The sequence below is a fragment of the Vulpes vulpes genome, chromosome 3 (assembly GCF_048418805.1).
Source record: "Vulpes vulpes isolate BD-2025 chromosome 3, VulVul3, whole genome shotgun sequence".
Classification (NCBI taxonomy): Eukaryota; Metazoa; Chordata; class Mammalia; order Carnivora; family Canidae; genus Vulpes; species Vulpes vulpes.
In genome coordinates, this window is record NC_132782.1 from 107,018,686 (window position 1) to 107,030,855 (window position 12,170).

The window sequence follows — 12,170 nt, forward strand, 5'->3', positions numbered from 1 at the left end:
GTCAAAGTAATTCATATTGGATTCTAATTATTAGAGTCGAGAATCAAAATCATGATTTTTTAAGGATAATTTCTAAAGAAACAATGAAAGATGTATAATTAATAAGTAATGGGAAAAGAAAAGAGATTAACCCAAAAGAAGGTAAAAATAGAGACAGACAGATAGGGGAAAAGGCCCATAAAAATAGATGAAAGCAAGCAAGTAGTATGAACCCACACATCTCAGTGAGATTAGACAATCTAAATTTTCTAATAGACTTTTTGAATTGGATTAAAAGCACATGTATAGTTTAAGAAATAATTACAAAGCATATAGCCACCGCTCAGATAAATACAGTTTACATGATCAGCACTTCAGAAACACACACACCTCTATTCTGTATCATAAATTTCCTCCATAAATGACATTTGTAGTGCTAATCTGTGTTACTACTTGTGTCTGCTTTTCCATGTTTTTGGAGTAATTCATATTGCTGTTTGTGACCACAGTTTTTCCATTTCCATTAAAATACAGAATTCCTTTATAAGGACTTACTACAATGTAGTTTTCAATTGTAGATAGGGTTTTTGTCATTCTAGTTTTTGATTACAAAAAATGCTAATGAACATTCCTCTACATATATTTATTGCACATTTAGTGGATCAGTATCAAAAGTGGGCCTGTGAGATCAAAGAATATTCAGATCTTAAATATTTTTAGATAACGCCAATTTTTTTAAGGATTTTATTTACTCACAGAGAGAGAGGCAGAAACATAGGCAGAGGGAGAAACAGGCTCCCTGCGAGGAGACTGATGTTGGACTCCCAGGACCCCAGGATCACAACCTAAGCCAAAGGCAGACGCTCAACCACTGAGCCGCCCAGGTGCCTCTGCCAATTTTTTTCTAAAGCATTACACCAATTTACTGTTCTAACAACAAAAATGCTAAATAAAATCAATTCCTGTTATTTCAAAACCTCACCGATACACCTGGTATTGTCAGATTTTAAAATGTTTTACTTTTCCTTACCAATATGAAAAGGCATCTCACTGTGGCTTTAATTTGCATTTCTGATCACTAATGAAGATGAGCACCTTTTCATATGTTTATTGGTCATTTGGAATTCCTCTTTTGTGAAGTAGATACACAAGTCTTTTTGCCCATTTTTCTTTTGTATTATCTGACTTTTTCTCATTGATTTAAAGTTCTTTATGTATACTCTGGGACCTGGGCCTCTAGAGGTTCTATATGGTGCAAGTGTCTTTCTCACTTGATAGCCTATCTTCTCACTAAAATTACAGCAGCTTAAGAGAAGTTTCTAATTTTAATGTTGTAAAACTGATCAATTTTTTTTTTTTTTTGCAAAGGTATTTGTGTCTTAAGAAATCCTTCCTTAGGGATGCCTGGGTGGCTCAGGGGCTGAGCATCTGTCTGCCTTCAGCTCAGGCTGTGATCCCGGGGTGTTGTGATGGAGTCCCACATTGGGCTCTCTCTGTGTCTCTCGTGAATAAATAAATGAATAAATAAAATCCTAAAAAAAAAAAAAAAGAAATCCTTCCTTATCCAATGTTCATGAAGATATTCTATATTACCTTCTAAAAGCTTTATAACTTTCCTTTAGATTTTGAGTTTCTTAATCCACAGATTGATTTTAATGTGGTCTGACATATGGATCCAATATCTTTCATATTTCACTCAACATGAATACCAAAGTAACTACACCATTTACTAAATCAATCATTTCCTAAATGATGTACACCAACCATATAACCTCCATCACATATCACACATACACATATGCATGGGTTTCTAGGTTCTCTGTGACCCTGCTCTATTTGTCTATCACTTGAATTGATGAATAACATCACAGTATTTTAATTGCTGTGGTTTTGTAGTGTCCTGACAACTGATAGCAAATTTCTTCCTTTTAATTTCTCTAGTTGATGGATATCTTGGTCTCTTAATCCACTGCATTTATGTATACATTTTAGAATCAAATTAGTTGTCAAGTTCCACAAAATTACACACTAGAAAACTGATTGAAACTGCACTCTATAAATTAATTTGAACAAAAGTGAAAACATTCTAATAAATACTGCATTGTCCAACCCATAAACACAGTTCATTTCATCACTGAATTATTTTAGTATCTCTCAAAGTTTTATAATTTTCTTCAATTATTACATGTTTTATTAAATGTATTCCTAGGTTTGGTGCTATAGTATTGGTATCATGTCCTTTCAAAACATTCTTTAATTCCCTAATTGTTTGTATCTGGTATATTGGAATATAATTTCTTATATATTTGAGAATGGCAATCTTGCTAATCTTGTTAATCCTAATTTATCTGTAAATTACTTTGGATTTCCTACATTATATACCTACCCCAATCATCCATGAATAGCAATAATATTTATTCCTTTTTTTCAATCCTTTCTATATTAACCTCTTTTTCTTTCATTAGCCAAGAGCCCCAGTATAATGTTAAAGTGGTGACAGGAGGTATTCTTCTATTTTGTACTCAAAGGAAATACTTCCAATATTTGATCATCCGATCTCTCTTAGGGTTTTTGTGGATACTCTTTATCAGATTAAGGAAGTACCTCCCTATTCCAAGTTTGCCAAGAATTTGTTTTTAATCATAAACAAGTATTTTATCAAATCTTACTTCTATTGTGGGTTAATAATGATTCTTGTCCTGGAAAATTACATTAACTGATTTTTTTTTTTTTTATTGAACCAACCTTGCAGTATTCCTGAGACAAACTCAACATTTATAGATTGTTGAACTTGGCTTTACTAGTGTCTTGTTTAGGATATCTACATCTATTTTATGGGTAAAAATGGATTGTAATTTTCCATTTCTGTAAAATGTTAAAATTGATTTTAGTATCAGAGTATCACAGATATACTAGATTTTAGTATCTAGTCTCATAAAATGAACTGAAAAATATTCCCTCTTTTCTTATTCTTTGGAAATTTGTTTAAAATTGGTGTTCTTTCTTCAGTGTTTTAGAAAACTCACCATTCAATACACCCATCAGGCTCAAGTTATATACTCTCTTGTTAGCACAGCTGCCTGGGACAAGTTTCATAAATTGCAGGTTCTTCCTTTATTATAGAGCATAAGGTGGGTTGTTCATATCATAGATAGAAGCCACTGATAAAAATTTGACACATTAGTCCACAAAATGCTATTTTAATGGGGTCTTCACTTTTTTGCTTCTATCACTAACATTTTAGTTTTCTTTTCTGTTACTTTTTTGAGTTTCAGCAGACACATTAAGAAGTGGTAACAACATGGGCAGCCCAGGTGGCTCTGCAGTTTAGTGCCGCCTTCAGCCCAGGGCGTGATCCTGGAGACCAGGGATCTAGTCCCACATCGGGCTCCCTGAATGGAGCCTGCTTCTCCCTCTGCCTGTGTCTCTGCCTCTCTCTGTCTCTCATGAATAAATAAATAAAATCTTAAAAAAAAAAAAAAAAAAAAAGTGGTAACAACAAAGACTCACTGAAATGTGACTCTTGCCTTCACAAACTAAATAAATGACTTCTTCATTGCAGCTTCCTGGTTCAAAACTAAAATGTAGGATTCAATACCATGCAATATTAGGGTTTCTTTGGAAGAGTCAAAACTGCATGTAAATTCCTCAAAACCCAGGATATACTGCAGATGATACAGATTTGTAGACTTCATTTTGTCGCCTCCTTGAGTCTGGGTAGCTATATGGGGGAAAGGGTGTTATTCTTCAAATAATTCCTTATTTTGGGCTATATATTCTTCTCTTTTTAAAAGCTGGATTACAATTTAACATATAAAAGGAAAAACCTTAGAAACATTTTATGGAGTTAATGCTAAGAATAAATATATAATACTATAAAGCTCCAAACTGTTGCAAATCACCAGACCAAAGAAAACAATTCATTAAAATGTCCCTCCCAGAAACATCAATCTAGGTGGGAATCACAAACCGTGTTCCTTTGTTAAACTAAATGATTTCTTCCCTACCAGCCCTTAATCTCTTAAGGCTAGATCAGAAATTAGGTGTCTTGGCTGCTTTTTGACTCGATTAGACAAATAAGTTAACCTGTTCGCTGCAGTTTAAAGTTATCATGATTCATGATACTGCTTTCAACCTGTAGGAAACAAATACTTTTAGGAACTTTTTTCCTACTCTTAACTTTCTTAGCCTTCCTCTTCTAGGTTTTGTAAGCAGCTGTTTTATAGGACATTGACTTTTCCAAGTATAGAACACAAACCATGAGAATGATCAAGTGATCACTCGGATTACCATACCAAAGATGCATACCAAACACACCACAATGCAAAATCCAATCCCCTAGCTAATACAAAATTTTATTTAGTACTGTTTTTTTTTTTTTTTAAGGTAAACTCTATTCCCAAATGGGGCTTGAACCCAGTAACTGGAGGATCAAGAGTCGCATGCTCTATGGAGAGAATCAGCCAGGTACCCGTACTTAGTACTGTTAAAACAATGATAAAAGCCCTGGATAACCAACCCCATTCCTTCATAACAGGCAAGAACAAATACGAACCTTTAAGCTGTTTCATGCTTAACTGAGAAATGGTATGTTTACAAGCATATACTTAGATAAGTTTATGCATTTTTGTAGAAATGCCTACCTTTCTGAAACAGCCTCATCACGATCCCGTGATAAGTTAACCTTCTCATTTGATTTTTCTGAAGGGTCAGAAGTTTCAGAACTCACAGAGGTCTGTCTTTCATCTGGACTGACTGACTCTGGATTCTGATTCAAATTCATGGTCTCTGAATTTATAACCTGTTAATTGGGTGGAGAAAAAGCAGTTAAAAGGAGTGTTACCACTTGTCTTCTACACGAAAATTGATATAGGTAAAATTTCACTTGGAAAACGTTTTCAAAATATTCTTGAATACAAATGGCAAAACATATGTTAAATTATATGTATTTCAATGGCTCATGACAATGCTTGCAGTTTCTCTGCCAAGATGAATTTAAAAAATACTTCTAAGAAATAAAAATGATAGTACAAATCAACTTCCTAGCTTGGGTGGAAAGGAAAAACAACTACCTAAGTACTCAGACAGCATTTTATTCCTGTTAGACTATGTTTTAGGAATTCAGAAACACTAGACTCTTAACAAGCAAACTTGTAACTTCCATTATACTCCTAATAAGTGAAGACCAGAAATAAAACTAATTTTCAAATTGTTCTTCCAGTTGAGTTTTGTTTACAACTTGGAAGCTGAAACACTTAGTCCATATTTGGTTGAGAATGTGCAGTATTTAAAATATACGTCTATTAATCAATACAAAAGGATCAAGCTGATTGCCCAACTCATGAGCCTTTCTGGTGGATAACATGAACAAAGACGACCGTACACAGAGACAGAATTCTGAAATGTTATTAAGTTTGCAGATTCTGTATGTTAGAAAGAGGTTCAAACAACATTGGAAAACAATAGCAAAAAATATTTGGTATCCTTTCAGTTCCAGGACAAAGTGGCTCACTTTTCCCTGCTATTCTCATCTAAGTATAATGAAAAACCCTGGAGATAACAGATCCATCATAAAATGCCTCTGAAGGGTGGAAAGAAAAGGGCAGACTGCCTGATGATTGTGAGATTGCAGAGAGAAAGCACAGTGAGCTCCCTCTTTTTATTATCTGTATATCCTACACAATGGGTGCCACAAATGCCAGGGACCCATCCTTCTCCCCAAACCTAGAGCAGGGGTGGCTGATCCCCTACTCCACACCTGCAAAACCAGCAGCCATATTCACTGCATTAGTGTCATCTTGGTCCCCACCTGACAACTTGAGCAGCAGTGGACCTAACCAGCTACAGTAGCAGTATTAGCAAAGCCCAGCCAGGAACCAAATCCCAGGACTCCACACCTGGAACAGAGGCGGGACTATCAACCCTCATTTGGGACAGCCTGGGCAAGGATTACTGAAGCATCAGTGTTGTTTCTACTCCATCCCTGGGGCAGTGGCAGGCCCCATCCACTGCCATGGGAGTGACTACAGGCTAATGTTTCCTGAACTTCCCACCCAAAGTCAACAGGATGCCCAGGCAGCACCTGCACAGATTGAACAGGAGATCCAGTGGAGCCAGAAGAAGGAAACCAACCAAAACAGCACTCTATGGGCTTTGAAAAGTAAACTGTCTTTGTGACTAAAAGAGGTCACAGAAGGAGTCCAGGACCTGTATGCTAAATCTAAACCAGGTAACTGCCTGCATTAGGAGTCAAATACTTAAGCTCTTCAAAGAACTTCCATGTGATGTGTGACTGAATACTCTGACCTTTTGATCCTTGTAAGGCACTAGCCAAAGGATCCAATACACCACTGGCTTTCTCTCTGGCACATGCTTTTTTTGATGGTGAACTTCGTAATTTTAGGGTCTTCTGTAACCTGGGTAGGCTCAGAATATCCCAATCAATTTGTGTTTCCTTTTTGTTAGATAGAAACTCCTTCAAATGACCTCTTCCCTCTCACAAGAAAGAAATCAAGCCAAACCTTCAACACTGCTTAAAAATCTCATTGGCCTGGGGTGTGTGGGTGGCTCAGTCAGTTGAGCATCTGACTCTTGGTTTTGGCTCAGGTCATGATCTCAGGATCCTAGGATTGAACCCTAGGTCAGGCTTCACGCTCAGCAGGGAGTCTGCTCCTTCCTCTCCCTCTGCTCCTCCTTTCTCTCTCAAATAAGTAAATCTTTTTTTTAAAAAAAAATCTCATCTGCCTAACGAAATCCCATTCCATCATTTACAAATTGTTTTCCATGTCACTGTAGGACACGTTCAGCTAAGATAAGCTTTCTGCCACTATGTAACAAGAATCTCCTTTCCTATAGTTTCTAGTAATGTTCCTCATTTCTTTAGGGTCCTCACCAATGGTGCTTTTAAATGTCCGAATTTGGGCAGCCCGGGTGGCTCAGCAGTTTAGAGCCTGCCTTCAGCCCAGGGTGTGGTCCTGGGGCCCCGGGATCGAGTCCCGCATCGGGCTCCCTGCATGGAGCCTGCTTCTCCCTCTGCCTGTGTTTCTGCCTCTCACTGTGTCTCTCATGAATAAATAAAATCTTTTAAAAATAAATAAATGTCCGAATTTCCACCAACTGTCAGTTTATGAATATTTACGTATTCTCTGGGGCAATACAGATTTTCTCTTAGGTACTCCTCATGTCTTCTGAGCGCTTGCTTGCAGTCTTTAACATCTGTATTTCTACTGAAAGTCAATCCAGGCTTTTAAAAACTCATGCTCATCAGTATTCTTTCAGCCTCCATCCATGACCCCATTCAAAATCCACTTGCACATTTTTAGGTGTTTGTTACAGTAGTATCCCACACTTGCCGGTACCACATTCTCTATTAGTTTCCCAAGGCTGCTATAGCAAATTACCACAAACTGGGTGGTTTGAAATAACAGAAATTTATTCCTTAACAGTTCTGGAGGCTAGAAGTTTGAAACCAAGTTTCACTATGCCAAGATCAAGTGTTGGCAGGGCTGCATCCTTTCTGGAAGGCTTCAGGGGAGTGTTTCCTTTTTTCTAGCTTCTAGAAGCTGCCAGGATTCCTGGGCTCCTAGCCCCTTCCTCCATCTTCAGTGCAATCATTCCAACCTCTGCTTCCATCGTCCCGTCTCTTTCTTCTGCCTTTGACCTTAGCTCCTTTCTATAATCACACTAATCCCACAAGGATAATCTCCCCATCTATGAGCTTCTTTGAACATGCAGAGTAACATACTCACAGGTTCTGGGGATGAAGCCATGGATAGCTTTTAGGGATCATTATTCGCCACTATCAAGCACTGTAGCAAACTCAATACAAAAGTGACATTTGTAGAACATTATATCCAACATTCAAGTGTACATGGAACATTCACCAAGGAAGGAAAAGCATATCTTGGGCTATAAAGTAAGTGTCAGTAACTCTCAAGACTGAAATTTTACACAGTATGTTCTCTGACCAAAATAAAATTAAATTAGGTATCAATAAAAATAAGATATCTAGAGAGGTCCCAAATGCTGGAAATTAAACACATACTTCTAAATAACCCATGGGTCAAAGAACAATACCACAAGGGAAGTTATAAATTATTTTCAACTGAAGAAAAACAAAAGTACAATGTCAAATCACTGAAAAGATGCATAGAAAATGCTTAGAAAAAGCAGTGCTTAGAAGGAAATTTATAGCTGTAAATGTTTTCTAGTAACAAAGAAGATTTAAAATTAACACTCTGAAGAAATTGAAAAAAGAATAAATTACATCAAACATAGGTAAAAGGAAGAAAATTATAAAAAAATAGAAGAGACAACAAAGATTTTTTTTTTGAGAATAAGATTTTTAAGACTCTAGCAAGACTCATCCAGAAAAACAGAAAATATAGATTACCAGTATCAGAAATGAAAGAGTCTATCATTACAGATCTACAAATATTAAAAGGACAAAAAAATGTTGTCAATAATTTATGTCAACAAATTCAACAACATAGATACAAGGGACACATTCCTTGTGAAGATAACTTACAAAACATACAGGAGGAAATAGAAAAATCTGAATTGCCCCTTACCTATTAAAGAATTGAATTTCAAGAAAAAGTCTTCCTACAAAGAAAGCTCCTTGTCCACACATAGTTTTCAGAGATGCAATCTATCAAACATTTAAGGAAGTAAAAAAATCTTACACACAAACTTCCAGAATACAGGGGAGGGAGTGTTTTCCAATTTAATTATTGAGGCTAGCATAAATATGATACCAAAGCTAATAAAGATCCTACAAGAAAAAAATTCAGTGATTATATACTGAAGATTATATTTAAACTTTATATAAAAAATACAAACAGATACAAAACTCTAATGATATCCCTGCTGAAATATTTTGGAAGCATATACTGCAGAGTGTATTTTGATACAAAAAAATGTATTTATGAATACACAAAATATAAAGATGTTAGGCTTAGGAGATGAACAGATTGACAGACATATAGATATTAAAATAGTGAAGGTAAAATATGTAAGTGTTGCATCTATGAGTGTTCATTGTAAAATTTGGTCAACTTTGCTATATACTATCTGTTTCATGATAAAATGGTAGGGATCACAAATTGTCTCTTATTCACTTGAAATAAATACAAGTGGCATTTACTTTTGGCTACCTAACAGTATCTTCTCCAGAGATAGTATCACAGGAACATTCTACATATAAATTTGTCTTTAAAGCCTTCTTAGCTTGGAAATAGATTTCATTTCTTAAAATCCAACTACCTACAATAGTGGGTCAATGAGCTAATTAAAGCTCATATGGGTTTATACCAACCTTACAGGCTGTATTACTGGTTAATACATTTGTTTCCAAGAAATTCTTTTGACATTGCAATACTGCTTTAATACGTCTTTGAAGTTTTGATATTTTTGCCTAGAAAAAAGAAAAATACAAAACCAGCGCACTAAATAATATATAGAGATGGAAGGAAAACTATGCATCTGCCAAAGCAGTCTCATAAGACTTAGGCATCCACCCAAATAAATGACAAATTCTTATATAAGCAAAAATTTAAATCATGTTTGATGCCAGTATGGCACATAAGAATGAAAGATAAAAACATCAAACTTCTAATGGAGCCACAATAAAGTTAATGTTGGTAGAAACAGCAATCAGCAAGTAAGCCTATAGGGGTAAGAACAAAATAAAAACCCCAGAACAGTCTGAAATATGTTGTACAAGCTCTAACACAGAATATATTTTTAATTAAAAGAAACTGCTTATGTATTATGCCTGTCAGTTGACACAAAATAATTGACAACAGAAGAACACAGTATAGTATTTCCAAAAGTATTTCATGAGGGCCAATATAGCTAAGAAATTCTGTTACTTATGGTATAGTGTATCAGACTTGTAGGCAAAGATTAGATTTGGGTCTGCTTTATTGTTTTCCTTTCATAACATGCAAAAAAATCTACTTCAAATGAAATTAAATGAAATTAGAAACTTACGAAGAGTTCATCAGCTATTGCTTCATGTTTATTCCTGCACTGTGTCTTCCCAATGCGTTCGGTCAATTCTTTCAGTTTGCTATCAAATAGCTTGTAATTTATACTATAGATCTCCTGTCGAATCAAATGTTTGACCTAGAATTTTAAAATAAAAACCAAAACACCCATTTCAAATTTAAAAGCAATTTTATTTTCTACTCCTTAAAAATACCTTTGTTCTTTTCTAGATTTACTGTAACCGATAAAATATATTTTTTCATATTTTATGTTCATATTACAAGTAAGTTTTATAGAAGTTTGAATATCAAATTCAGTGAAACACACCCAGTATCTAAATATATTGATGTTAGAAAATAAACTTATTCTCCAAGGTCTAATTTTTGTTTTTTTACAGTTTCAGCTGAATTCCATAATACATAGTAAAGGTAAAAGCCTCTATCACATTTATTTTTCTAATGAGCATAAATGAAACCAAATATTCCATAAAAAGGAACTCCACTAATCTGAAAGCCAGAGCCCAGTGAAAATGGTTGGTTAGTTTGGTCTGTAGTAGATTATGATGCAAATTATGAAAGTCTGAGCCTTGATCTGGCCATTAACAAAAGCTGTATGACCTTTGGAAAGTCACACACTTTGCTTCATTTTCCTTGCCCACATGTGGGCAGATAATACAATGTTGAATGTGTGATGCTCACAGGATTTTTGTAAGAGTATAAAAGGTTAATATGTGAAACTGCTCCATAAAACAGAAAAAAGTGAATTGATAAAAAGGAAGATAATCTATTTTACTTGAATAGCTTTTTTAGGGGGTGACTTTCTTATTGTTAAAATGAAAGAAGCCAGGCACAATTAGTTAGTGACTAATGCTATTTGGCATAATGCATGCTATTCTAATAATGGGTAGTAGCTGTCACATGAAACATTAATGCATTTCATTATCTGGCTGTTTTTTAGAAAACAGACGAGCCTATTTTCAGGGAGCATAATTAATCTCAATGCCCACTGATACAAACAGCTCTGCTGAGCCATGTATTCAGAAACATCCACTGTAATTTTTTGCTGAATTAGTATCCTCTTGTAAACTGCTTTCGTAACAGAGTAGGTCGTCTCTCTCAATAACAAAACCTGTCATGATACACCTGAGGTACTTATTAGTAATATTTCTATCTTTCCCCTAAATTCTTGCTTCTTGGTGTTTGAAATTGGAACACAAACCTTCTATGTTAAACTCTTTTATACTGATATCACCAGAATGATTAGGGATATTAAGCAATTTTATTTGATTAATCCTAAGGTTTTTCCTTCTCATTTGTCATTGTTCTTGCTCTTCAACGTAACCATGTACTTGACTTTTTCTGTAATGCTTAATATTTCTTCAATGGTTTCAACGTTACCATTTTTACTAACAAACTTTTAAGTATTTAATAAGTGCTCAAAAACACATTATTTTTACTGATAGGTGACCCCTGTTACCCATGTGTGGTTTTTCCTGCATGCTTGCTAGTTCAATGGCTAGGCTCAATATGTAAAGCTCATACTCAGATGAATCTTGGAGAAACTTTCTAAATGTCTTGAATATGGAAATACTGTTTTGCTAACAAGAGGAGGCCACACAGTGTTTGTGAAACTTTCCTGGTAACACATGGGACATTTGCTAAAATCATAGATTCCTAGGCCCTAGCCTGGATTCACCAAACAGAATTTCCTGGAAAAAGGTCTGAAAAACCGTCTAATGAACAGGCATCACTAGTAATTCTGATCAGGTAAGTCTGAGGAAAGAGTAGTCGAAAATGACAGTCTTCAACTGTTAGTAAGCTCAATAAACCACAATTTAAGCAAGAAAGTCTGAATCACTCCTGACAATTCAGATGGAGGCAGACTCTTAAAACCTGGTTATTTAAAAGTACTAAATGCCCATCCATAGGTTGTTACTCTTGGTTAGAGTGGACATTTGTTCTCATTTAGTGGTGATGTTCCTCTTAAAGAGGACACAATAACCTCCACCAAAAAAATACCTCATAAATGTCTTCTGCTGATAGTAATATATCCAAAATTATGGTATCAGACGGAAATCCTAGGTACAACTTGCAGATGACAGCCAAAGTATCCTAAAAATTGGACAAAGACTAGCAATTATATATTTCCAATCTGCCTCAACTTTCTACGATAGTAGGTAGAATGAAGAACTTGGACTTAAA

The 12,170-nt window shown here is 35.3% G+C and overlaps 1 protein-coding gene across 4 annotated transcripts in view; it reads right to left on the reverse strand.

The window, feature by feature from the left end:
* ATF7IP2 (activating transcription factor 7 interacting protein 2) overlaps positions 1-12,170 on the reverse strand; it is a 54,981-nt gene that overhangs the window by 23,400 nt on the left and 19,411 nt on the right. For 2 of the 4 annotated variants that reach the window (XM_072753872.1, XM_072753871.1), the window contains 3 exons: positions 9,973-10,107; positions 9,296-9,394; positions 4,623-4,780 (listed from right to left, as the gene is read on the reverse strand). In XM_072753872.1, coding sequence (XP_072609973.1) covers positions 4,623-4,780; positions 9,296-9,394; positions 9,973-10,107 — 392 coding nt within the window. The remainder of the gene's footprint in view (positions 1-4,622; positions 4,781-9,295; positions 9,395-9,972; positions 10,108-12,170) is intronic. The other 2 variants (XM_072753873.1, XM_072753874.1) reach the window with 1 other exon arrangement.